The sequence below is a fragment of the Dermacentor andersoni genome, chromosome 2 (assembly GCF_023375885.2).
Source record: "Dermacentor andersoni chromosome 2, qqDerAnde1_hic_scaffold, whole genome shotgun sequence".
Lineage (NCBI taxonomy): Eukaryota > Metazoa > Arthropoda > Arachnida > Ixodida > Ixodidae > Dermacentor > Dermacentor andersoni.
In genome coordinates this window covers 42518743-42546000 of record NC_092815.1, presented here as the reverse complement: position 1 = coordinate 42546000, position 27258 = coordinate 42518743, and the positions used below count along the sequence as shown (strand labels likewise).

General features: G+C 47.4%; 1 protein-coding gene across 1 annotated transcript; it reads left to right on the top strand.

Annotated features, from left to right (window-relative positions):
* Window positions 1-7761: 7761 nt before the first annotated feature.
* Window positions 7762-13545, top strand: LOC126542379 (uncharacterized). The gene is made up of 3 exons (XM_050189431.3): window positions 7762-8185; window positions 12329-12583; window positions 12649-13545. The coding sequence occupies exons 1-3, from the start codon at window positions 7886-7888 to the stop codon at window positions 13390-13392; spliced, it is 1299 nt and encodes a 432-aa protein (XP_050045388.1). The 5' UTR covers window positions 7762-7885; the 3' UTR covers window positions 13393-13545.
* Window positions 13546-27258: the final 13713 nt, after the last annotated feature.

The window sequence follows — 27258 nt, the reverse complement described above, 5'->3', positions numbered from 1 at the left end:
ATGAAATAATAGAGCGCGCTCAACGGTTAAAAAGAGCGCATCGCAGTAAACGTGAACGCGGCTCTGCTACCCGGCAGTACACTTTTTTTGCTTGCTGAGCAGCAACGTTCAATGCATACACTGTTATTGAAGTTGGCCTTCTTGAGCAACCGGTAAGCAGAAGAACTTCCGTACATCACATGTGCCGGATCCACGTCTCGCTAACCTGCAAGTTATAACTAAAACGTATAGGCAAGCCCCCCAGTATAAGTACAACACTAAAGTTACGGAGGATTGAGTCAGCACGAAAGCACGGACCACAGGAAACGCATGCGCAGCGCTCGTGAGATACACTTTGCACAATACGCTCTCTGACCAAATATGCGAATCAAGATACTGTTCAGCTAGGCACCTGTCCATGGCTGCCCGTAAGAATAAAATGGCAGTAATGAATGTGTCGCTGAAACGGCGCGCACCAGCCATTTCAACACAGAGATGACGCGCTTCATCATTTCTGTACATTGCGCCGTGTCATCAGTAGAACGGTACTCGTAATCGATGCCCACAGGCAGCTGTGCTGCGCCTGGCGGAAGGGCAACGAATACATGATAACCCAAGTGTCCTTTGGTCGATAGTATCAACAGCATTACCTTCCCCATGAGGTGGTGTTTTACTTCTTTAGGCTGCCAAGCCAAAGGTACATTCGTAGCATTTTTTACTATATATAGTATCGCCGAAGGCAAGCATTTGCTCGTCCAGGCTGCACGCAGCTTTGCTTCCTTGTTTGCCAAAAGAAAAAAAAGAAACTATATATATATATATATATATATATATATATATATATGTATGTATACGATCATTATTAATTAATATATTTGATTAATTTAGCAGCTTCAAGGCCTTTCTGGCATTGTGAAGGCACGTCGAAGATGTGCTCGTAACATTAAGCGGTTCTCTGCACCAGAGCAGAGCAAGAAAGGTAAGGGGGAAATACATGCGGTCTAACATCGTAAAAGAGACACGTTAAACTCAACAGAATATTAAGTTAATTCACCAACTCTCAAGAAAGAAAATTAACCCCGTGAGATACGCGATACAGCTTTTACATGTGCTTTATGGTTTTTGTATATATTAAGGAGAGAGAAAATGTATTCTAGGAAATGTAGATATCATGGCCTGAATTGTTCTGGCCCGCTACTCTGAACATAAGATGGAGGAAATGGGACAAGAAGGACTTATGAAAAAATGACGAGGAGGAAAGGAAAGAGAGGCACGCATATACGTAAGCACTTAACGCAGCGGTTTCATTAATGTCTCGCATACAGTTCAGCGCTCCGCCGACAGTCCGCAATAGCCCTCGTAACACAATGCGGTCAAACTTCCATCTTTCAATAGCGCCTGCCTTCCTATGTCTGCCACGTCGTATAATCCAGCGTCTTCCGATGTGGCACGTAGGCAGGGCAGTCGTAAAACACATGCTGCAGCCTCTCGGACACCTGGCTGTATAAACAGTTCGGACTGTACCCACAGCGCGGTGAAGCGTGCGCAGCGTCGAGTGAAGGCTACGTACGCCCTAGCGAGTTTAATGAGTGCAGTCAGCGTATTCTCGTTCGATAGAAATCATACGCCTAGCACCACTGTCAATTAATACGTCCTCAATACGAGCGGCGAAGCGCACTGCTGTTCCAGTGAACATTTACGAGCACTGCATTTTTCTCAGTTCAGATAAGTGTTGACTGAAACGTCAATGCGATTGGCCCCTTATTCTGCGGGCGTATTTTTGGAAACGTGCCTCTAGATTTCTAATAAACGGAGCTATGCTTCTGACCGGCTTCCATTCTGCAATTGCGATACGCGTGCCTAAGAGTAATCATTTAAACAGTTGTTTACCAGACCCGCGAAGGAGCATAAATCATTTGTAAAAGCAGCAGTTGCGTAGCTCGCAGTCTTTTTAATAAAACTGGTGAAATTAAGCCGTGCGTCCCAGCCTACGTCAGCCAAGCTGTTCAACGAAAAAAAAAATTAGAAACATGGTGGGAAATACAGTTACAGGACCTTTGTTGTTAGGTCGTCAGAGAACTCCGTAGGTCTTATAACTGTATCATGCACCTTCTATTCCTAATCTTTTGATGCGAAAGCATTCTGTGCCCCATTGAGCGAAAATCCTTCGTCGACGTGACTGAAAGTTGGCACCAAAAATGGCCGACGGCGCAAAGAGTAAAAACACGTTTAAAAAATGCTCAAATTGACGTCTAAGTTCTCAGGGAGGTTCCTGTAAACAAAGTGAGTTCAAGGCTTTGATAAGCAGATTTGGTAAATGCGGGTCTGAGTGGGAACCGAACCAAGGCCCCCGGGATACGAGACGAACACGCTTCCCTGACGCCACGGTGGCGCTACGCGTCGCTGCACGCATCGCATCGCAGCCATCTGGCTGACTAAAGGTGTGGCCTAGTGCGCGCGTCATAGGACACGTGACAGCGAAGCCAATGGGGAGGAGGTGGCGCCACGTCATGAGCGTATAACATGAGCGCGTTCATCGCGTTCCGAGGTCTACAAACGGTATAATGCTTTCGCATTCTCACGCGCGAGCAGTCTCAGGTGTCTCTGTCAATTTCTTTTTCGCTGAACAGCTTCGGCGAACGTTAGCCGAGACAACACCCTATATAAATTTGAGAGTTCAATATACAGGGTCCTCAAAGTTATCAGTAATTTTAATAAAAATGTCTCTCACAGCTATTTTGCTTTCATAGGTGATCTATGCGCTTTGGTCGGTGGACGCAATTTTCGCGAACCAGTATAATTAGCAAGTGCATAATTAGAAAGAAATTATGTAATTTCATTTTAATTTGGGATTATTACATGTTTATAATAGAAGCTTGAAGGCAATTGTATTCGACGACAGATCCACTTCATTTGACACTTTAAAAGCGTTTATGTTCCGAGATATACAATATCGAACCTAATACGGATGTCACAGGGTGCACTTTCGATCGCGATTGGTTTCATTGCGCAAGCTGCGGAAGGGAGCCAATCGCGGTCGAGAATTTCTATCCGGGTCGGGTTCGATCGCGATCGAAAGTGACCGTGTGACACCTGTATAACGCTCGGTACTCTATCTTCGCATTCAGAGGCAGAAGTTCCGATACGAAGGCGAACCCCTCCCCACCCGTGAACCAGCCGACCGCAGAGGAAAGGGGTAACCTGTCTTCTTTTTACCAGCCGAGAGCAAAAAGAGTGCCGCTGTTGTCCGCTGCGTTCGGATTCTAGACTGGTATGCAATACAGAATCAGCTACCTCACATGTGTGTGCGTGCGTGCGTGCGTGCGTGCGTGTGTGTGTGTGTGTGTGTGTGTGTGTGTGTGTGTGTGTGTGTGTGTGTGTGTGTGTGTGTGTGTGTGTGTGTGTGTGTGTGTGCGTGTGTGTGTGTGTGTGTGTGTGTGTGTGTGTGTGTGTGTGTGTGTTGCGCATCAACCGCAAGATGGTCTCTTTTTCCTGGAAATGTCACTTCTGTGGCACGCTCAGTTCTTTCAGATCATTGGGAGCTTCGTATGCGGTTTGTAAGACTGAGCGGATACGCATGACACTTCTTACAATAACCAACGTGCCTCTCATCATCCCACATAATGAATCTCGGTGCCGCGTCTAACGTTCTCCAAGGACGTAGTACGCGATTCGAATAACTCACCTAAAGCAAGAGGAAGAATACGTTCATTCAGTAATTGTTTCCAAAACTCCGAAATGATCTACGCACTTGAAAGTTTCGGCGCAAATCACCCGTAACATGACCATCATTATCTCCAAATATAAAATTGCTGCCAGCCTTGCTTCTCCCAGGGCATTGGGGAAACTTTAGTTACGATACGTAGTGCCTCACACTCACACTCACACGCTTCCAAATTACCCTTTTGAGAGGCAGCTTTACCTTGGGGCCAAATCTGATTTCCCCATTCGAATACACGTAAAATGCGCTTACGAGACACCCGCTGGCCTACTTTGAATTTAAATCGGTGGCATCTGAGAGAGGAAGTTATATTTTAGGAACTCAAGAAAGCGAAATTTTTATTTTAGATCTCGAGATTTTCAAAAGAAAGAAAGATTTTATGGAAAATCGGCGAGCCTCCAAAAAAAAAAGAAGAAAAAGAAGAAGAAAGAGAAAGAAAGAAAGAAAATGAAGCACGTAATTAGGGTGGTTGCTTGAGCTAGTTGGTAAATCATGATCAAAAATCGCTGTGTATGTCTTCTTCGCAGTCCTTGTCCTTCGCGCTGTACGTTATTTTTGAAGCACGTAAGTTTACAAACCCCTAACTGCGCAGCAAAAACAGACATCGTATTTCTGTCAACTGCATATCTGTTAGAGAAGCTCAAGCAGACAAATGTGACATATGAATTTGCAGCTTGCGTGAAATTGTTACGATGTTTACGAGGGTGTTGCAGTTGTGCTGCTCACGAACAATAATGGTATATAATGATGTACATCAACTGTATCCCCGTTAGGAGTATTATTAGATGCAGTTTACAGAATTGTGATGTCATTCTTTATTGCCGAGCAACAGAGCTTTAAATTTCATACTTAATCTTTTTTGCGAATTTCAAGAATATTTCTAAAATATTTATAGCGTAAATTGAAAAACCATTTCTTGCAGTTTCTAGATTATAACCTTTCCTTTCAAATGCAACGAACCACCTCATCAAAATCGGTACAGTACAGTTGTCCACAAATACGATTTCTTCGTTCCCATGCACTTAGAACGGAGCTCCCAAACTCTTATGCGAGTCGATAATGTCAGGAGGCTCTCTCCCATTGCTTTGCCCAACGCCTAGGTGGCGTTGTAAGCGCCCACACCATAAACCACACCATAGTGCAGCGCCTGTACAGAAACAACATAGCCATTGCTCACTTTGGGGATGCACTATCCGCACCTGTCAAGGTGACGAAGGGACTACGCCAGGGATGTCCTCTATCCCCACTGCTATATATCCTGTATGTGGCCAATCTAGAACGCAAACTTCTCAGTAGTGGTCTCGGTTTCCAGCTAAAGCTTAGTACAAAGGGCATGGATGAGAGATGTCGACTACCTGGTCTTGCCATTGCTGACGGTCTTGTATTGATGGCAGAGTGCCCTCAGGACCTACAGGCGCTCATTAACATCTGTCAGGCAGAGATAAATAGCCTTGGGCTCTGCTTTAACTGCAAAAAATCTGCGAAAAAAACTGCGAAAAATCTGCAATAGTCCCCCTCGCGGGCCCAGGCATAGATGAGGGCGATATAAGGCTAGGAGACGAGGTTCTGATGGTGTGCTCGACATACAGATACTTGGGAGTCCTAATATCAAGTGAACCGGAGCTCTGGGGCCACCAAGAGGAGATCCTCCGCCAGGGCGCAGTGCATCCTTCGTCGTCGATGTCTGTGGCGCTGCAACCGGTTTGTGATGGTTCGCGACCTATGGAAAATCGTTCATGTACCGGCGCTGACGTTCGCAAATGCTGTGCTCTGCCTCTCGGCGCCCACGCGGGAGTGGCTAGAGCGACGCCAGCGAGAGGTTGGTCGGATAGCTCTCGGTTGCCATGGTTCGATGGCCAACGAGGCTATACAGGGCGACCTAGGCTGGTCGAGCTTTGAGGCTCGGGAGGCGGTCAGCAGAATTGCATACCGTGGCCGCCTGCTCGACATGCCTCGATAGCGGTGGGCGCGGCGTGTATTGGATTACTTGTCAACGACATGCATGCGCACACCGTGGGTGAGGCGCCTATACCGCATAGAAAGTAAATATGGCCTATTTCGCTCCCCTATCAGTGCAAACTCACCGGCGGATTGGGTAAAACAGGCGCGGCAACGAGTACAAGATGAAGAAGAAACACGTTGGATGCGAAATATGGCAGTGAAATCGACGTTGACTGTGTAGCGATGTCATAAGAACTCTATCGGCATGGTGCACCTATATGACAATTCCCTAGGGAGTAGGTTGCTCTTTGAAGCAAGAGTTGGTGCGATCCGTACATTGTGCGCCTTCGAAGCAGAAACAGTGATGTGAGTGATGTGCGGTGTCGGGCGTGTGGAAAGGCGGACGAAAACATTGAACATGTGGTGCTGTGGTGTGAGGGCATCGGGCCATCTGCCGCGCAGGGTTTATCTCTGGAGGCTGCTCTGGGTTTCGATCAGACTAGTGGAGAGGACGGTGCATGCGGTGTAGCCAGAGCCGTAGTCGCGGAGGCAAAGAGGCGCCTTGAATGCTGGCGAGCGGCACTTGCGGATGGTCCCCAATCAATGCTTATCAATGTAGCGTGTTCTCCCCTTTTCCCTTCTCTCTCTTTTGGTGTTCTTTCCTTTTCCTAACTGTGCCTGCTTTGCTCAATAGATAGGCAGTAGAGCGTCATTCTGGCTTGGGCGTGGTTGCCACGTCCACCCAATACAAAGGGTTGGCCACAACATCATCATCAGCTACAGTGGAGACTTCAGTGGAGGAAAAGAACTAGAAAGCTTACCCGCAAGCATGCAGCATGTATGATGAGCAGCACAGCAACAAAAAACGTCAAGCGGAAAGTCAGAGAGGCTGAGATAATCTCATGGGTGGCGGCAATGGAAAAGAAACCTGCCATGAGTAAATATATACTTAAGAGGAAGAAACGAAATCAGTAAAGAAACAATTTATGATAACTCAAAGAGAAGCTCATTACTTTTCGAAGCGAGATCAGGATGCCATAGAACACGCACTTATAAAGCGAGATATAAGAAGGAAGAACAAGCATGCGCTTGCTGCGGTAAAGCTAGGGAAACGATGGAGCATGTTTTATTAGAATGTGAATATATCTGCCCAGCGGTCGATTGAGGAATCACTGGCCTCCTTGAAGCCCTTGGGTTCAGCGAGAGCAGGAGGAAGGTAAACATGTCAGAAATAGAGATTAGTAAGAGGCGATTGGAAGGTTGGTGGAAGAAAAGTAGGGAAACGACAAACGGAGGCATACAAAAACAAAGTTGACAAAAGGGGTTCATAAACATTGGTTACGGGAATTCAACGTGTTTTTTTTTTACTTTTCTTTTTCCTTTCGTTTCTCTTTAAACATAGGAAGGACATTAGGCAATAAAATAAGAGCTTAGTGGAGCAACCCAGTGCCCCATTCCAAAGGGGAGGCTCATAACATCCATCCATCCATCCATCCAGCTAAAGCTTCGCAAGATTGCCGCAAGCTTGAGCCCCTCTACCGCAAACTAGAACCACTAGAACCCCTTGATAGCGGCAGCCTTTGCGACCAAATCGGAGCCGAAGGCACATGTAACGTTTACGTCACAATGTCTGCCTTCCCTCTTTCTTTTTCCCGTCTCCCTTCCCGGTGTCGTCTCCCTTCCGTCCTTGTTTGCTGGCGCTAAATATGCTTTCAGCTTCGAAAAGACAGTCTTTCGCGCTCCGCGTGTTACGAGTATCTTCGAGTATTCGTGTTCGCTGCTGGCTATATGCATTTGTGCGCAGTAAACGGCGGTACACGCGGAACCGACAGCTTTTTCACGTCGTCTCAGGTTTCGTATCACGGCGTTGCCCATCGATATAGTGTGTATCATCGATCTGTCGATTGACTGATGGAATTTAATACCAGAGCAGCAAAAGAACTACGAGATACGCCGTAATAAACCCTACTTCTGACCACCCATAGGCTATTTGACCGCGCTACCAAAGCTCGGTGCACGAACGCGTCTGCATTCCACCCTCGCCGAAATTCGCGCGTATCACCGACAATCGAGGCCGAGCGAGCGCTCGAGCAGTGTCGCACTTAACGTGCGCGGCGGGATGGTGCGGGGACGAGGGAAAAGAAAAAGAAAATCAAGATGGTGGTGGCCGCCGGCTGTGCTGCGCCATGGTGACTCGCGGGGTGCGGCGGGGCGCGGAATGATGTCCTCCGCCGCTGCGGCACCATGTCGTGGCACTCGACCGCCTTCTTCTCGTCGCTGGCCCTGTGGACCGTGGCCGTGCTCTTCGTGTCGCCCGAGACGCAGGAGAGCCGCACCGCCTGGAGGCGAGGCGGCGTCAGCGCCCACGACCACCTCCTGCTCGGCTGGCGCAACGTGACGGTGGCGCTGCTCTGCGCGGCCATCATGTCGCTCGGCTACTGCAAGCTGCGGCTCTACCTGGACGAGATGTCAGACGCGCTGGCCGCCGGTCGGACGGGCCTCAACCCGTACAACGTCAACGACGGCCGCTTCGTGTTCAGTAATGTACGCATACATGCAGGGTGTCCGGCGTAACTCAAGCAAAATATAAAAAAAAATGCGAGTGCCACGTAGCTGGACAGAAGCATGAAGGTAAGTTGCTTGCCGTCGCGTGGAGCCGATCAGATTATTCTTTTTTTTGCATTCTGCTTAATTACATAATTATTCTTAATTAATCAATCAACATCTCGAATATCATAATTGGATTAAAAGTGTCAATGAGAAAATTGTAGAGCAACATGAAAAAACTCCCTGTACAGCTTTCTGTTGCTCAATGTGTACTACATAAAAGTGTTTTCCCAAGCATGAGAGAGGCCCACGAATACACGAAAAACTGCCTTGAGCGGCCAGTCGCGCGGCAGGTTTTCGTGTATTCGCGGGCTTCTGTATGCTTGGAAAAACTTTTATTAGCATGTATTGAACAGCAGAAAGCTGTATCGGGAGTTTTCCATGTTGCTTTACAATTTTCTCATTGACACTTTTCATCTAACTATAATATCCGAGAAGTTGATTTATTAAGACTAAGTATGTAATTAGGCAGAATGCAAAAAATAATCTCAGTATCTCCAAGCGACAGCAAACGATATTACCTCGGTTTTGTCCAGCTAGGTGGCATTTGCACACTTTTAAAGTTTGGATCAAGTTACGTGGGACACCCTGTGTAATGTATATGTAGTATGTTATGTATACGAATCTGACGTTCTCCTTAAAGCACGTTCGTCCCTATAACTATTGTGACACGCAGGGCTTGAAACAGGGCTGAGAGGCAGGGCTGAGACGCTTGAGAATAGCTACAAAAGGGTGTAATAGACTCGCACTTATACGAGAATGGGCTTAACAAACAGGCAGCTTCCGCGACGACGGAGGAGTGGACTGGTTTCTGGCACGTGGATCTGTCGGCTCGCTCCGAACGCACGAGACAAGAGGGTTTGCCGGAGGAGCGCCCTCACATCACTCCCTTGTTTAGGAAGACGAAGTCTGTTGGTTGGGCAGGCTAAATTAAGCACACCATTGCAGTTTTAGTTCAGCAAATATAACAGTTAAGCGCAGACAGTCGAGGCACGAACACACAATTCGGTTAAGTGCATAGTCTCTGAGGTAACCAAGAAACTGACGTTGACGTTTAGACAGCGGCTCGTGTGTTTCTTGGGCGAGGTGTGTCTTGGTGAGCACAGTGGGGAGAGAGTCGTGCATCACTACCAGGTGGTGGTGTGTTTACTGATTCCACAGGTGAGGCTGGGGCGGCGCAAAGCTTGATTTGAGAGAAACGCACTGTTCTGGCATAATGGAGGAGGCGAGGTCCGGAGCCAAAAAAGTTTGAAGAGCGTTAAGTATAGCTGGGGTCATCTGTCCAGTCAACCGGCAAATGCCACTGAAGCTAAGTGCGAGCTTCTCGTGGGCTTGATCGCTAGCCCACGAGTTTGTAGGGCCGTAGGGCCGATGAGTTCGGTTATGAAAGAGAGCATTCCTTGAGATAGCATTCAGATCTGTCAGAATCAGTGGCAGCTTGCGAAAGCTGACTCGTCACGTCAGCGTCAAGGTCATTCATTCATTTCATTTTTATTTTATTGCTACTCTTGCCATACAAATTATCAAAACACTGACTGAACCCACAGCCAGAGGCTAGTGTGGGGTTCAGAAACAAAAATACACGATGGCAATGACGCAGCACTTGTGTAAATGGAAGGTCGATAAGAGCAGGCTGTTGGGAGTGGGCCATACAGTCGCAGGGGAACCTTGGGTATGCACCTTCGTTATTTCAAACGGTAAGAACGGAGTGCTTAAATTGCGACCTACGTTTATGGCGAAGGCTGCTCTGTTTCTTCGATCTTCTGTGGCTTGGAGCTTGGATGGGGGTGCTCACATTGTGGTGTCTACTGAAACACGTGGATGTCTTGAGCATTTGAAGAGAAGCTAGTAACTTTGAAAAGTTCCTTGCGAAACGCTGGTACAATTAAACTAGCGATTTGCACCCACGAGATGACTTGCTTCTGGTGCTTGGGAATCGGGACGCGGCACACGGCTGCGCTTTTGTCCGGTTCTGTGCAGTCACCTTCACTTGGGATGACGAATCCAAGGGACTTGATGCGTGAAAGGGCGAAGCGACGTTGGCGTAACGATACCTTGATCACGCTGGTTTGTAACAAACTCAGAGCTTCACCAAACTTCATCAGTTTTCTTGTTTCTAGAGACAGCCTGTCGTTCGGAGCATACCCGTCAGGACTGACTCGCGTAGGCGCCGACTACAGGGGCGGGGGCGAGCCCCCTCCCCGGCGATGCCAAAGCCAACCCCCACCCCCAAACACACACCTCAAGCGTCATTACCAGATTTTTGTCATCCACATCACTTGATTTTTCCTTTGACTTGCCTCTACCTTCTCACTTAAAATTTTACTGTGGGCAAACGCTTACTGCATCACTGTTGGCGCTGACGTGCACGGCCTTTAATTCGTGTATATATAGTTTCGCTTTATTTTTGCCAATCCTGACAATAGGAGGACAAGCGCATTAGAAGCACCAGCGGCGGCTGCCTCATCCGTATTTCCTCACTTCAACATGTTTTTAAATTTCCACTGTATATACCATGCACATGCACAGTATATTTAAATATATACACAGGACAAATTTTATTATATTTTTAAAACAGGAGGAGGTAGCCAATTAACAATTATTTCTAAAGGTATGGATGGTCTATGATTGGTTGCTGTACCTTCACCTCACTTCAAATTGCTTTGCATGCTTTTTTGACCCCGAAAAAAACCTATAGACTTCAGTGACCCCTTCGGCAAATCCTTTTATCAATGGCGTGTGAAATGCACGAGGATTATGTATATTTCAGTATTGCTTCTTTCCAGTAAGCGATGCTAACGACTCATAAAGAAAAGAGAAACTCTTCCAATAAGTTACAACATTTATTAGGGATGGAAACATCGTCACTTGCCTGCAGAGGTCATCAATATATACAGGGCGGCCCAATTAACTATGACGCACCAAGATTTAAAAGAAGTGCAATTGCATTACTCGACAACCTAGTGGATATTGTTTCCAGTACAGTATAATATCCGCCAATAATGTTTCGTTACAGAGATTTATTGAGGTAATTGTAAATATCTAGCACAAGAGTCAGGGTAGCACACCAACTACCCTGACTATACAAGTGTCAATGAGGCATTTGTAGGCACAGCCAAGGGACATCTAACTGCGGTATTTTCAGCGACGTGCTAATGGCGTACTCATTTTTTCCGACTGATAAATAAACCCCGCAAAATATGAAACATACCACGTGATCATCCATCAGTAATGTGACTTGTGCGTTCATAGCACACTTTTTAGCCATTGCCATATTTTTATTACGTGTACACTTATGAACTTCGACTGTTTTTAAGGCCCCTATATAGCCACAACACCACAGCGAGAGAGAAGTGCAATAGCAGATAAGAGAGATTTGCTGCTTGTAAATACGCGTACTTACCTCAGTAGATTATCAGAGTACGCCATGAAAGAAATGCACCAATTTGGTTGCATTACATTCGTCTCTAAGAGCCCCATCGACACCTTCTGGAATGTACAGCTTTACATATCTCGGGAGATATCAAGTTTTTATGCTAAACGTCAACAAATACAAGGTGAATGCACACAGACGGCCAGGCCATCGAAATCTTTTCTCCTGCTGCCTACCGAACGAAAAGTGATGTGCTGTTTAACGTTATAGTGCTGTCATGGGCAGGACGGACTAACGCAAAAAAATAAGAAGGAATTATTGTGCAGATCCTAGGCATTGTGCGACGCCTTCGACACCTTCATCCGCTTCATAACAACGCCTCCGATATTAGGCCACTTTGATCCTTCTCACCAGGTCTTTGTTCTTGCCAATATCGGCCACTCAAACAAATGGGCGATAAGAAATCAACAGAATCGAATAATCCTTACATCATACGATTCCTGCTAGCCAGATGTCCAGGAATACGACGGAATGTACGCAGCTTCCTGGTGCGCACGCGAGTAACGGTTCCCCCAGACTTCTGCAACGATTTTTCAGGCGGTGTGGTGGTGGGGCACTATGACGGCTTTGACCACGTGACATACCCGCAGTGTACGTGATACAAAAGTTTTCAACAGCTGTCCGTGAGACCGTGTTTCTCAACGCAGGACAAGGTCACGATGACACGGAGCGTACTCAACTGTCACGACCGTGCTACAGAATTTCTGGCATCGTATAGCAACGAGATCGCCGAAATGGAAGAGAGCATGCGCGCCAACTTCCGGCTGCTCATCGAGGACATCACCAACTGGCAAAGCGAGCTTTCAATGGTCACCCGGGAGCTGCGATCGGTGTCGGCGTCAGGGCAGTCGACGGTGCCGCCGAATGCGGCGCCATCCGACGTGTCGGGCATCCCCGATCAGGTGAGTGCTACGCGGACCCTGAATGTGGGCAGTGCGCGCAGCGACCGTGTGTTCCGCCGTTGCAGGGGGCCGCGGGAGGCGGGGGTACTGGTAGCTCGGGCACCAACACGCCACAGCAGGGTCTCGGTCCGCTCAAGGGGCCGGACACCCGGAGCATGCTGGTGACGAAGAATCGGCGCCAGAACAGGCACACCGGCGGCAGCTCGTCGGGCGGCGCCACCGAGCGCCCGTCGCGGCCGCCGAAGCTTCTAGGCGCGCAGGCGGACCGCGGCACCGAAGAAGTGGAAGTGTGGCCCCCAACGACGCGGGGCTCGGCGGCGCGCACCAATGTGATGGCGTCGTCGCGCAACGCTCGCCACGGGGACCCCATGCGCGAGAACACCATTCTGAACGTGCGCCGGCGCCTGAACAGCTCGCGTACCTCCGACCACAGCCCTCCCGAGCGACACGGGTTCGACGACCCCCGACCGCAGGCCGAGAACGTGCGCATCGAGCTCGAGGAGAGGGCCGGCGTTGCCGCCGTGCCATCCAAGATGCAGCAGTGGCAGCATGAGGACGCAGCGCCCACGGCAACACCACCGTTCAGGGCTTCGGAGGAGGGTAGCCAGTTAGTGCCCTGGACAGGTGGCGATGACCTGGACGCGGACATTGCGCCTTCGCCCAAGGAAGACGACTCATCAGACTACCGCGCGGCATCGCTGCAGCGCCTGCCACAACGCAACGAAAGCCAGCAGCAGCAACAACAACAAAGGAGGGAGCAGACGGAGCCGAAACCTGGCGACGAAGAGAACACGGGTGACAGACTATGAAATCATAAGTTGGTATCTTAAAATGCTGTAAATGGAAAGCGATCAAAAAGCCATGTCTATCGTCTAACTCACAACAAGGTCTCCCAACAGTCTTCGAAGTGCTGTTCTTTCTTTTCCTGTAGCAAACGCTTCATAAAGTCTATACGAACGTCAGTTTTTCTTTCCTACCTAGATTTCCAAAAACACGCCTCAACATGTCGGCTCTGATGGCTTTATGGCATTTTCCATTGTGCTAACAGGTCGGCACAGCCAAAATTTTTTTTACGTGGGATTGGCATTCAATTGATCGGCGACGGGGGACTTGGAACGATGCATACTAGCACAAACTTCGGGGCAGGGTTGCCAGGTTCAAAAAGTGACAAGTAGCCAGAAAATCGTGAGAAGTAGCCAAAAAGGGCTTAAAGAGTAGTCAAAAAGTCGCCAGGCTGCTGCCATGGCCAACCATAAAGAAAACATAGCTGTAGCCATTTATGAACTGCTCCTTTTGAAGATGTTCGCTGTCCTGCGACTTATTTAAAATGTGACTGTGGGGATCAAGTTAGAACTGGTGGCTCCATATTCATATTCAGGAATTGTTATCCCTATATGGACGATTAAGTAAACACAAGTACTGGTCACTGAACTCTAGTACCAGCGAATATGTTGTGTGAACAATTCTCGCTCTTTAGTCATTCGTCAATGTATCCCTGTGCCATATCTCAACTTTGCATGGGAATATCATATACTATTCAGGGCTTCTTATCACTTAAATTTTCTAAGCAATCAACTACAAAAGGAGACATGCCATGGAATGAGCCAGGAGGTGTTCCTGTCGAATGAATTTCGTCGGTTGCAAGGTGGAGGTTACATCCTCCTTTCCAAATACACATGGTGAGGATGGTCGTTGCACATCGTGTGTGTCATAAGAGACATAGTACAGCAAATTATACCGCATTTTTGTAATATTTTGTCTGGTTTGTCTATAGTTGTTATAGAAAAATGTTGATTTTAAAGGTAGCCAGAAAGCAGCCAAGTAGCCAACCCAAAAGTTTTCCCGCCACAAGCCTTCAAAAGTAGCCAATTTGGCACAAAGTAGTCAAACCTGGCAACCCTGCTTTGGGGGCGGCGCGCCTGTATGGATGGTGTGCCACACCCTGGCTATGCCACTCTGTACCCCCACTGGAAAGCTGCACCTCGTGCAAAGGAGTAAACATGTATATGTGCAGGTGTTGCCATTCGTGCATGCCAACTTCAACGAATGATATTCAGTAAGCCACAAGCAAGCAGAGCATGACACCATAGGAAAGATGGCATCTTGCAGTAACGTCTCCAAGAATCGCAACATCATTTTGCACTTATGGCATAGTGCAACGCTGAGAAACGCGCTGGCAGTATTTAGAGCATTACCAAGGAGATTATGCAAACGGTGCAAGCAACCTTAATAAAAATGTGTTAAACCTGTTGAGTAGCTTTAATCACCGAGGATTGTCAATATATAATATGTATTACTATATAACGATGTACATAATAAGCAAAACTTGGCTCCGATGTCCACAGCAGCGTATGCTATCCACAGACAGTTTTTTCACCAAGCCCGAGGGGTGGTTCAGGACCCCTTTAAAGGGAAGCTGAAACACTTTTCGAAAAAAATGAGTTCTCTGCGGCATTCTACAGTTTTGAGTCCCCTGAACACGAATATCTGGTTCAAAAAGGGCGGAAACAAACGCAAGCGGCTGTTTTTTCAAGAAAACGCACACCAGCGCCTCAGGGCATCGCGCGAACGCCGCTGTTGCCCGTGATTGGTCGGGGCCACTGTGACGTCATTGGCGGCAGTCGCCGGTCGGCGCCGCCGTTTCGGAGCGTAGCACGCTGTTCTGACTGTTCTGTTCTGGCTTCATAGCTGAGTTGTAAGCATTACGGAACGTTCTCGCGGTCTCGGACAGCTTGTATTTTCGCCGTACATGTTCGAACCGACAGCCGATACGGAAAACGATGGCGGCAACGACGATGTTGAGTGTGCCAACAGCGAGAGCGATGTGTGCACCTTCTCGCGCGTTGGAAATCTTAGCTGGTGCTTACGTGTTTTTTTTTTTTTTTTAATGTAGCTGCACGTTCCAATGACGTGAGAAAAATGCGCTAATGTGTCACTGGGAACTTGCTGCTGGAAGAATGCCGAAGCACTAACTTCTCATTAGATTGTAAACACGGGTGCAATTCCGCGATGTCAAGCACCTTGCCGCTGCTTGTCTGAAGTCCCGTGGTTTTTTGAGTGTTGATACACGATCGCGAACATAAGGGCCGCGTTTCAAAGCGCGCACATGCAGTGCTGCGAGGCATGGAAGTTGCTTATCATACACATCCAGAGATGGCCAGAGGTATTATATGTGCAATATTAATACTATGGTTCGACGACTTTGCGATTTTGGCTCGATCAAGTATCGGTATGCGTGCTCCATGCTAGTGTTGACATAAAGATATTAGGCAGTTTTAGCACCGCCGTGTGGTAAACACGATAACTGCAACCGTACGTCGAATGTCACTAGGCAAGCCTACTCCATTTCATAGCTCAGGTGCAACGCTTTCGAAGCTACGCACGAAGTCCGGTCACCAAAATTTATTACTGCGCGCGTTTCCGTCTATGCTTCGCAGCGTGCCAGCGGCGTTTGCTCGCGCGAGCATGCACGTGAAGCTGCTGCGACGGGCTGCAATTAAAAAAATACCGAAAAGAAAATTGATTTAAAAGAACGTGTTAGCAGCCGTATAAGTACACGGTTTGTTTCCATGGGTAAATTTTTACTTTTTTCATTCAGAACTGAGCTTATATATGGAAAATTTTCTCAAAACTCGGGTCAAGAAACACCGAACTTTTTCTAAGTGCGAACGCAGCCACTGCAAGAAGTATTTCAAGCGGAACAGCGGAACAACGCCGGGCTTCAGTCGCGCCGATTTAACTGGAATACCGATTGCCCACATCGTTGTCAAGTTCCGATGATAGTCACTGCCGCGGAAATGGTCCGAGCACAGCACAGTTGATTTCGTCGGCACGAACGTATCTCTCCTCACCGCACGGACCCACGGCGCTGCAAGCTTCTTGTCCTTCGGGAACCTGTGAAACACCACATCGTCTCGCCCGCCTGTGTTCGCGCAGCCGAATGCTGCACAGAACGAGGGCATGTTGGGCGCCCTTGGCTGTAGGCACTCACGCAGCACAGAAGGCAAGAACAGCAGCTTACGAAAATCGCAAAAGAAAACAAACGTGAGCGGCGGCGGCGGCAGATCTCTCGTAGCGTCGTTCAGTAAAGCGCAGGACGGAAAGAGGCATGCCAGCACATGCCAGCACGCCGGTCCGGCAGCTCGGTCGCCGCGAATGACGTCACTCTCGCCGGTTCTCTCCTCTGGCAACCACCTCACCCGGTGCTCCGGGAAGCGATGGGGGCGTGTCCGCGGGGGTGATTTAGAAAGCGATCTCCGCCCCTTATATTAACAAAACGAAGAAAAAAATTTCGGAACCGTAAATTATTAGGTCTGTTCTTCCCAATCCCAGCAATTCACGGAAATTGAAAACGGTTTCAGCTTCCCTTTAAGTGGTCTTTTAGTGTAAAGTGCTTTGGTATACTGAGTTGGAAGGTAGACAGCTGCAAATTTGCCCTTGGTGTCAGTTAGTCGTCATGTAGCAAGTTCACTTCTTTCATTGTTCTCGCAATGTTTTGCATGAGACAGGTGCTCTTCCCAGGTGTGTCACGTCATGTAGCAAGTTCACTTCTTTCATTGTTCTCGCAATGTTTTGCATGGACAGGTGCTCTTCCCAGGTGTGTTAGACATGAAATAATTATTGTTCTCATATCTGACATTCCTGTAAAGAATTCTCGCATGGAGTTCACATTCTGTGAACTTGACAGAACTTGTCTAGGAATTGAAAATTCAAATTCGTTCTGAAGCTGTATGGTTTTCATGATTCTGAAGGTACAATAAATATAATGAAACTAAACTTTCCATGAGTAGAATCAATTGGTGCCTGAAGGGTATAACTAGACAAAAACATTTCCAAGCATACCCATGTCATGATAGTAGTGACAACGGTTTCACGCGGTTACATTTCATGTAAAAAATAGACGTAAATGAGCACTCAGAACCCCAAAATGTGTAAGAAAAAGAAATCCAACGCATGAGATTACAAGTGCACCTACATTGCAGACAAAAAAAAATTTGGGAGTAGTTGACCACGTTTTACAGATGGACGTAATTGATCGGGTTCTTGGCTCTTGTTACCACGCCTATAGAAATTGATAAAATTTGATAGATAGTTTTTCTATGCATTATTAAACATGTCTGTTGAAATTCTTCTAACGCCAACGCATAAGATTACAAGTGCACCTGAATTGCAGAGAAAAGGGATTTGGGAGTAGTTGAGTTGACCACGTCTTGCAGATTGACATAATTGATTGGGTTCTTGACTCTTGTTACCACGCCTATAGAAACCAATCAATTTGACAGACAGTATTTCTATACATTATTCAATATGTCTGTTGGAATTCTTCTAATAGCAGCATCATGCACCATCAGAAATTCTGACTGAACTTCAACTGTTTGTCATATTTCATGAATTTCGGCACATTGGAGAGCCTGGAAAAATAAAACTGACTGGCGGTATCGTCGAAACTAGCCTCCTGTGCTCCTAGCAGTTCTTCAATAAAGGACGAAAAGTTTCAGACGAACACCTACCCCAACCCCGTAGCCTATCACTACTACTACTCGGACCAATACCCTAATACATGTAAGCATTGTAAGTAAAAAGTGGATCTGTTCCATATTATGTGGTCGTGCCCAGCCGAAAATCACACAAATCACGAAATAAGTAATACTGAGTAGTGGGAGGCCGTGTTGCTGAGCTCCGACCCTGACCTGCAGGCCAAGGTCATCAAGAGAGCTGAAGAAGCCGCCCGGGCCCAGGGGCTCGTGGCTGCGTAACAACAAGGTCATCTGCCAATATCTTGTTTTCAAATAAAGTCTTTACTCACTCACTCACTCACTCACTCACTCACTCACTCACTCACTCACTCACTCACTCACTCACTCACTCACTCACTCACTCACTCTGGCTTTGGCCAACACAATAATTTTTTAATGACAGCAGTAGTGAAGACAGAAGTGTCTCTGCGGTTGTCAATTTTATGATGTGACATATAAGCTGTTTTACCTGTCTCAAAGAACCACAGATGCTCGTGAGTGCGTGTTATTTTGATAATTGTGTTTGACTAATATCAAGTGCAACATTTTCCCCGTCGTGGGTTTCTTTTATCCATCAGCGCTTCAACAATGTCATCATCATCAGCCTGGCTACGCCCACTGCACGGCAAAGGCCTCTCCCATACTTCTCCAACTGCCCCGGTCATGTGCTAATTGTGGCCATGTTCTCCCTGCAAACTTCTTAATCTCATCCGTCCACCTAACTTTCTGCCGCCCCCTGCTACGCTTCCCTTCTCTTGGAATCCAGTCCGTAACCCTTAATGACCACCGGTTATCTTCCCTCCTCAATACATGCCCTGCCCATGCCCATTTCCTTTTTCTGTTTTCAACTAAGATGTCATTAACTCGCGTTTGTTCCCTCACCCAATCTGCTCTTTTCTTATCCCTTAACGTCACACCCATCATTAAATTCTTGCCATAGCTCGTTGCGTCGTCCTCAATTTAAGTAGAACCCTTTTCGTAAGCCTCCAGGTTTCTGCCCCGTACGTGAGTACTGGTAATACACAGCTGTTTGACACTTTTCTCTTGAGGGATAATGGCAACCTGCTGTTCATGATCTGAGAATTCCTACCAAACGCACGCCAGCCCATTCTTATTCTTCTGATTATTTCACTCTCATGATCCGGATCCGCGGTCACTACCTGCCCTAAGTAGATGTATTCTCTTACCACTTCCAGTGTCTCGCTACCTATCGTAAACTGCTGTTCTCTTCCGAGACTGTTAAACATTACTTCAGTTTTCTGCAGATTAATTTTTAGACCTACATTTCTGCTTTGCCTCTCCAGGTCAGTGAGCATGCATTGGAATTGATCCCCTGAGTTACTAAGCAAGGCAATATCATCAGCGAATCAAGTTACTAAGGTATTCTACATTAACTCTTATCCCCAATTCTTCCCAATCCAGGTCTCTGAATACCTCCTGTAAACACGCTGTGAATAGCATTGGAGAGATCGTATTTCCCTGCCTGACGCCTTTCTTTATTGGGATCTTGTTGCTTTTTTGTGGAGGACTACGGTGGCTGTGGAGCCGCTATAGATATCTTCCAGTATCTTTACATATGGCTCATCTACACCCTGATTCCGTAATGCCTCCATGACTGCTGAGGTTTCGACTGAATCAAACGCTTTTTCGTGATCAATGAAGGCTATATATAAGGGTTGATTATATTCTGCACATTTCTCTATCACCTGATTGATAGTGTGAATATGGTCTATTGTTGAGTAGCCTCTACGGAATCCTGCCTGGTCCTTTGGTTGACAGAAGTCTAAGGTGTTCCTGATTCTATTTACGATTACCTTAGTAAATACTTTGTAGGCAACGGACAGTAAGCTGTTCGGTCTATAATTTTTCAAGTCTTTGGCGTCCCGTTTCTTATGGATTAGGATTATGTTAGTGTTCTTCCAAGATTCTGGTACGTTCGAGGTCATGAGGCATTGTGTATATAGGGTGGCCAGTCTTTCTAGGACAATGTCCCCAGCATCCTTCAACAAATCTGCTGTTACCTGATCCTCCCCAGCTGCCTTCCCCCTTTGCATAGCTCCCAAGGCGTTCTTTACTTCTTCCGGCGTTACTTGTGGGATTTCAAGTTCCTCTAGACTATTCTCTCTCACATTGTCGTCGTGGGTGTTACTGGTACTGTATAAATCTCTATAGAACTCCTCAGCCACTTGAACTATCTCATCCATATTACTATATCCTTATTAATCAGGAATCCGGCTCCTAGTTCTCGTCTCTCCGCTAAGCCCCGGTAGCACAGGACGCGCCCGCTTTTTAGCACTGTATATGCTTCATTTGTCCTCCTAACCGCACTGAGTCATATTATATCCCATTTAATGCCCGCTAATTCTTCCAATAGCACTGCTAGACTCGCCTCACAAGGTAATGTTCTAGCGTTAAACGTTGCCAGGTTCAGATTCCAATGACGACCTGTCCGGATCCAGGGATTCTTAGCACCCTCTGCTGCATCACAGGTTTCACCACCGCCGTGGTCAGTTGCTTCGCAGCTGCTGGGGACTGAGGGCCGGGGTTTGACTGTTGTATTCATATAGGAGGTTGTGGCCAAGTACTGCACCAGGGTGGCCAATCCTGCTCTGATGAGAGAGTGCGTTACCGGTTCAGGTCAGCGGGATCAGGCCGCACTTCAGGCCTGTTTATGCAGTTTTATCAACACGCGGATTTTTTTTAATCCGCTGGAAAATTGTGCGGCACCGGTATTCGAACCACGGTCCTCTTGCACACGAGGCGGATGCTCTATCTCCACGTTATCGCTGCATCTTCAACAGTGTATGTACAAATAATTACAAGTCTTTATCAAATTATTACAAATCTTACATCTTGAACACCGCCTGTGCGAATTCTTTTAATCACTGCTGTACAATATTGTGAAACACTCCACATTACTGTACAGCACTGTACAGGAACTGAACAAAGCATGTGGAGGCTCCTGTGCCAGTTGAACGCATGCTAGAACACCCTGCTTGCATAGAAAGGCTCATGGAGCGCAATAATAAAGTATGAGGAGGTTTCTGCATGCTCCCTGACTTGATAACCATTGCTTTTTGAGCCTAAAGAATGCATTAAGAAATGAACCAGGGGTCTTCTACGATGAATAAAAACAAATGCTGCTTGTACAATAGGAGCTTACCCATTTTCGCATTTGCAAAACTACTACTTTTCCGCATAGGATGAGCATCACTATGGCTAATATTGACTCCAAAAACAAGCCTTCATAATTCTTTCGCATGAGCTGAGTTATGAAAGTTGGAACTAGGAGCCAGGTGCATGTTCTGTATATTTTAGATTTTTGTTACTCTCAGTATTTATATTAGAAACAGCAAACTATTACTTCCATTCGTGTTCCTTGAACTTTCACGTAAGAATTCTCAAAAATTGTCAAAGCAATTATTACTGCTATACATCCTTACAAAGACCAGTGATCAGGCTATAATTTTATGTATTGCAGCATACGTTTCAACTACTACATCATGAAACAAGTCAGTTTCGCCCGAAAGGTGAAGCATCGATTGTGATAGTAAACTTGTGGGCAGCTATACAAAGTCAGGATAGCTTTATCAGCTGTACAAATTTCTAAATATAGGCATACTAACTAATTTAACAAGCATGGTGTCACGCGTGCGCTCACCAATATGAACACATCTTATGACCGCGGAAACTCGCTGTCAAAACGTTGGCGTGAAGAAACGTGGCAGCAGCAGCGAGCGAATTGACCTTCATGCGGCCGCTCGCATCCCCCCCCCCAACGCGAACTATGCCGCGAAAAAACAGTGAAATGCGCGTCCCTTTCCTATCCTCCTACCAGAGCCGTGCGCATGATGGAAGGCGCTGCGCTCCTCTCCGCTTTCCGTCGTTGCCTGTGCGAGATTGAGCTGTGATTGCCGGCTCACCCCAGCATGCTTTCACCCACACATACAGCATATAAAGTGCGGTGATGATTTTATTGTCCTTGGACTTTGTACGGAACCTCACGGCGACGCCGATGGCAGAAATGCACCGGAGTGTTAATATAGTTGCTATCGCAATAATAAAATAATGCATAAAAGCACGGACAATGAGCACATCCTTAGTGGTCAGAAATGAGCTAAAGGAGGGTTCTTTTAAAATGCAGGCATGAGGTCATGAATATTGTTAAAGGGCCCCTCACAAAGTCTGGCCATTTTGAGCTGACAAGCGCAGAGCATAGATTGAGCGATAATGATCATGTCTGCAAAGTATTACATGGCTACGTGCCGCGGAAAGATCTGAAATTTCAAACCGAACACCGTTTTTCCTTCACGCGGCCACCAAGCTCCAAGCCGGAGAATGACGTACTTGTGTGCCTGCGCCTACGTATTCGTGTCCGCAGTGTGACGTTGCTCGTGGTGACACGTGACTTCGAGAGTTATTCAAGACATCATCTGTTATCTGTGCGATCTGTTGCTTGAATTGGCGAATTGAAGTTTAGAGAAATAATAAAACACACAAACGGAATGTTTGCGTGTTTTTTGTTTTACTTCGCACCGAAGCAAGGGAGATGTGGTTCCGCTTCGTCTGCTTGTTCCCACGGTCGTGCGGTCACGTGGGTAGGTACCGGAACTATGCCATTTCCGCGGCAACCCATGCCTCTAACGGGGGCTGGTACACCATGCCCGACGAGCAGCCACGCTCAGTGGTACCCGGGAATAGGGGCGCCCACCCTGTAAGACGAGAGCCACCATCGACAAGAAGATGGAAGTACTCGGTCTGACCGCTGAATGACTGTAAATTAGAGCAATAAGTGTATCCTATCCCATCTACCGTGCTCCAGCACGTGATCATGCTCTGCGATCGGCTTGTTCTGCCTCAGTATTTCTGTAGCACTGAACTATACCGCTAGTCATGTTTCCTTGTGCACAGCGCGTAAAATCGTGCGCTGCGCGAACAAGGTAACAGCTTACGCGCGACGCCGTTAGCAGAAATGCGTAGCGCCGGAAAAAAAAAAAGAAAGCGAGGAGAAAAAAAAAATGAAGGTGGGGCCTATGACGTATGCGTCCCGCGATCCTCGAGTTATGGTATGGGAGAACGCAGGGAAGGAGGAGGAGTAGATTTTAATGGAGAGAAAGGAGGAGAGGTCGGCCTGGAGAGCGTGTCTCTAGCCTGCTACTCCTCACTGGGGAATGGGGAAGTGGGAAATACAGGGAAAGGTAGGTGGCGGATGATTATTTCGCTTGCGAAGGCTAGACGGGCCGAGTGGAGAGTGTCTTGCTTGGCAATGGAGCCCACCTGCCGAAATCATGGGTTCGCGGCACTGAAATATTTCTATCTCGGCTGTTAATGAGCCTATCTGAAAAATTTTTGAGGCAGAACACTCCCTTGAGGACAGGTAACAACTTCCAGCATATAACTAAAATTTGTTATGGGGACTGGTGAGGGGCCCTTTAAGCGGTGCTGTTGCCTTTGCTTCAGCCAAATGTTGTGCCTGTAGAATATAGAGGGATGGGCCCTGTGATACAGCATGCCTTTTGCCCTCCTTTAGTAGTGTATATGCTTACACTTTGAATAAAGTTTACCGACACAAACATTTTATGTGATCTTTCCTCTTCAATTCCTAAAATGTGCAATTAATTGTATCATTTTCAAATACTAACACATGTTTGAAAATGTGAAGTGCACTTTTTGAGGCATACAGTATGTTGAGCAGGGCTCTCACCGAATGTTGTAGCCGCACGGTATTGCAAATCACTGACATGCCCGTCACTCAGATCAGTGCTGGGGTCGCAAGCCACATCGTGATCGTGTTAACGAAAGCTGGGTGCACATCACCCACATGGGCCATTCATTTCTCCTTTGCTCTGTGTTTCTCTGCATTTGACCCGGGATAAGCCAACACCTCCTAGAAGAGAGCTAAGTGGTGTTGCTTCTGAGCCAGTGTTGGTAACCGTTTAAAGATGGCTGGCAGCCTCGGAGTAATTATTTCTAACGAAGAGTCGCCAAGTGATTATGATAATGATACTTCCTCAGAATATTGCCTTTCATATGTTTTAGTTGTCTTTATTGTTTCTAGATGCCTTAATGTGCTTATCCACGTGATGACGAGTGAACAGTCAATGTAAGAAGGCAATGTAACCACTGATATATTATAACGGTAAAGGTGCTTTGTATGAAATTCTATGAGCGTGATCAGGTTTGCCAATGCCTTGACGATTGCCATGGAACTACCATCTTCCATTTTGATGAAAGCCAGAAGTGTAGTCACAATTATGTTTTCTAAACTTCTGAAGTAGCACGCCACTTCATCCAATAACTTTGTTGAAGTACTGCTGTAGCAACGGCACAGTGTCTGAGAGGTTGATTCTTGCTCTGCCAATTTGTTGGTTGTAAGTTCTCACCTTCGTAGCATAAAGAGAACTTTTCTTTTTGTAATTATCTTCTAAAATATATTGGTTGCTGTGGTAGTCTCTCAGCTCAAGAAATCGAGAACAAATGCTGGGACGAGATCGCCTCATGCATTTTGCCACATACTTTTCACTAGCTAGCACGAGAAAACCCCATGTCTGTCAGCCTCATTTGCTTTACGCGAAGCTTTCCGACATCCTTCTCCAAGGCATCCTGGTGCTCCACGTAATGTAGAGAAAGGTCCCTCGAATAAACGAAGCCCCGGAGAAACTGAATCATCTCCAGGGCCTCCTGCGAGGACAATGTTGAGAGAGAGAAAGAATAAACATCTTTATTGGGTGAATGCAGCTTAGGAGAGGCGTCCTCATTCCAGAATGCCTTGAGCTCGGGCCGCGTCCTGGGCCCTCGTAATCAGACGTTGCTGATCCTTGAGGTTGGAGCTGGCCAAGGCTCTCTCTCAAAGCTTGTTGGTGTGGTAAGGGTTCGGAGGATCTAGGTGCTGCTCTGCAGCTCCCTACTATGTGCCTGAGGGACCCAGGCTCTGCGCAGAAGCGACGTTGCAGAGAGAATTGTGTAGGGGCTATGAGGTGATTTCTGGTTGGGAGGGGGAATGTATTAACCTGTAGAGTTCGGAGGAATCGCTCCTGCTCTCTAGGTAGTGACTTGTGTGGGGGTGCATATGTTCTGCGGGCTAACTTGTAGTGTTGTGTGATGTCTTGGTACGAGACTAGAGGGTGCATGCGCTCGGGTTGAGATTCCTCAGCATCGGCTCAGTGGGTCAAATATCGAGCCACGTGATTGGCGACCTCGTTGCCAGGAATGCTGTGATGAGCTGGCGCCTAGATGATCATGACTAATCTCGTTGGTGGCTTTTGATTGATGATCTGGAGCGTAGTCGTATGAATTCTGCCACTAGCAAAGTTGCAGCACGCCTGCTGGGAATCAGTCACTACGACTTCAACCTCAGTTTGGGAGAGCGCAAGGGCTATGGCCGCTTTCTCGGCTTGGAGGGGATTGTTTCATGTGAGCGAAATGCTGCTCCAATGTTCTTTGTTGATGACTACGGTGGCTGTTGTGGCTGCGCGTCTGGGGTAAGGCCCTGCATCCGTGTAGGCTGTAGAGGGTAAAGTCCCATATTGCTTGTGTATGGCCAGGGCCCGGGCCTCCCTTTGCTCTGCGTGATGCACTGAGTGCATGTTGCGAGGTAGAGGACGTACGATGATGTTGCTCCGGATGGCTCCGCCGCCTCAGACTGTGAGGCGGCGGATGGCTGAGAGGGGCAGAGAGCCCCAAGGGATGGACCTCCCCGCTTCCGTAACCACCTGCCTTGTTCGCTGACTGGATAAATGTGCCTCGATCAGCTCCTCAGCCGTGTTGTGCACACCTAGTCATAGTAGGCATTCTGTGGACGTACTGATCGGCAGGCCCATTGCCTGCTTATACGCCTTTCTGATCATTGTGTTGATTTTCTTGAGTTCCATCGCATTGAGTAGTGCATATGGAATAGTGTAAGTTATTCGAGACAATGCAAAGGTTTGGACAAGCCGAAGCGTGTCCGCCTCCCCCATGCCTCTTGCCTTGGTTGTTATTCGCCGGATCATGTGGGTAACTTGGGCTGTTGTATTCTTAAGCTTGTGAACTAATATTGTGTTGGTGCGATCCGACTGGAAAACCATTCCCAATATCTTTACCCTCCGAGACGGAACAATGGTGTGATGTTGAGACAGCCTGCCTTACCGTGTCATCGCTGTCGCCATCGCCATTACTGTTGCCGGCGCTACCTGATGCAAGCACATTTGCGATGATCGCGGCCATCAAATAGAAGTTCTGATGTTTCTAATGCGTTGTCCTGATGTAGAAACTCTTCAAGTCCTGAAGCATCGTCGTTGACTGCGGACCAAAGTTCAGGCATCACTTCGTCAGGGGGAGCTTTCCAGGCATCATATAAGTTACTGCTGCCTCGGACAAAACATGCTTTTCTAAAAAAGTCCCGCACCATAGAAGCGCTTACTTCAAACCACACACCAAAGATAAACTGCACGGCCATCAACACATTGATCTACATGTCTGGTTGCTCCCTGCTTGTCTGCGTGGTCATGTCCGTTAACAAGACTAACTTGTTCAGAACACAGCGACGATACATGATTTTAAAATTGGCAATCACATCAGACATCCATGGGCTGCAAGCTTGCTCTCGTGTTTGGCGGCAGGAAAAAAACTTTCATGCTTGAGAGCTTAGGCGTGGAGTGGTCGGCACTACAATTACCCAGGATGAGCGCCACCTTCCTCTTGGGTAGCTCGATATGTTGATCAAACTTGAAGAGCCACTCACGAAAGAGTTATCGCGTCATCCATGCCTTGTGGTTGTGACGGTAGCGTACCAGTATCCAGCTAGTACGGTGGAAGCAGTGGGGATTTTTTGATTTCCCAATGACAAATACGGGGCTTCTGTCCTTTCGCTCCAGTCCATGTTGGCGCACAAAAACACACTGACACGCAGCTTTGTTTTTTGCCACCCTTACAGCTGTCTGCTTTGAATGCATGTGTCTTGGACGGCAATATCTGGAAGAACCGTCCTGTGTTGTCGCATTATACATGGCACTGTAAACGTAGTTGTCGAGGATGCAGGGCAGCATTTCCTCCACCCACTTTTGCTTTGGCTCCATGTCAAGCGAAGCTCCCCTCGCTGTTAATGGCTTTTTAAACAATGCCTTGCCTCTCTTTGAAGCGCTGTACCCAGCTGCCACCTAGCTGTAAACACATTGTTCA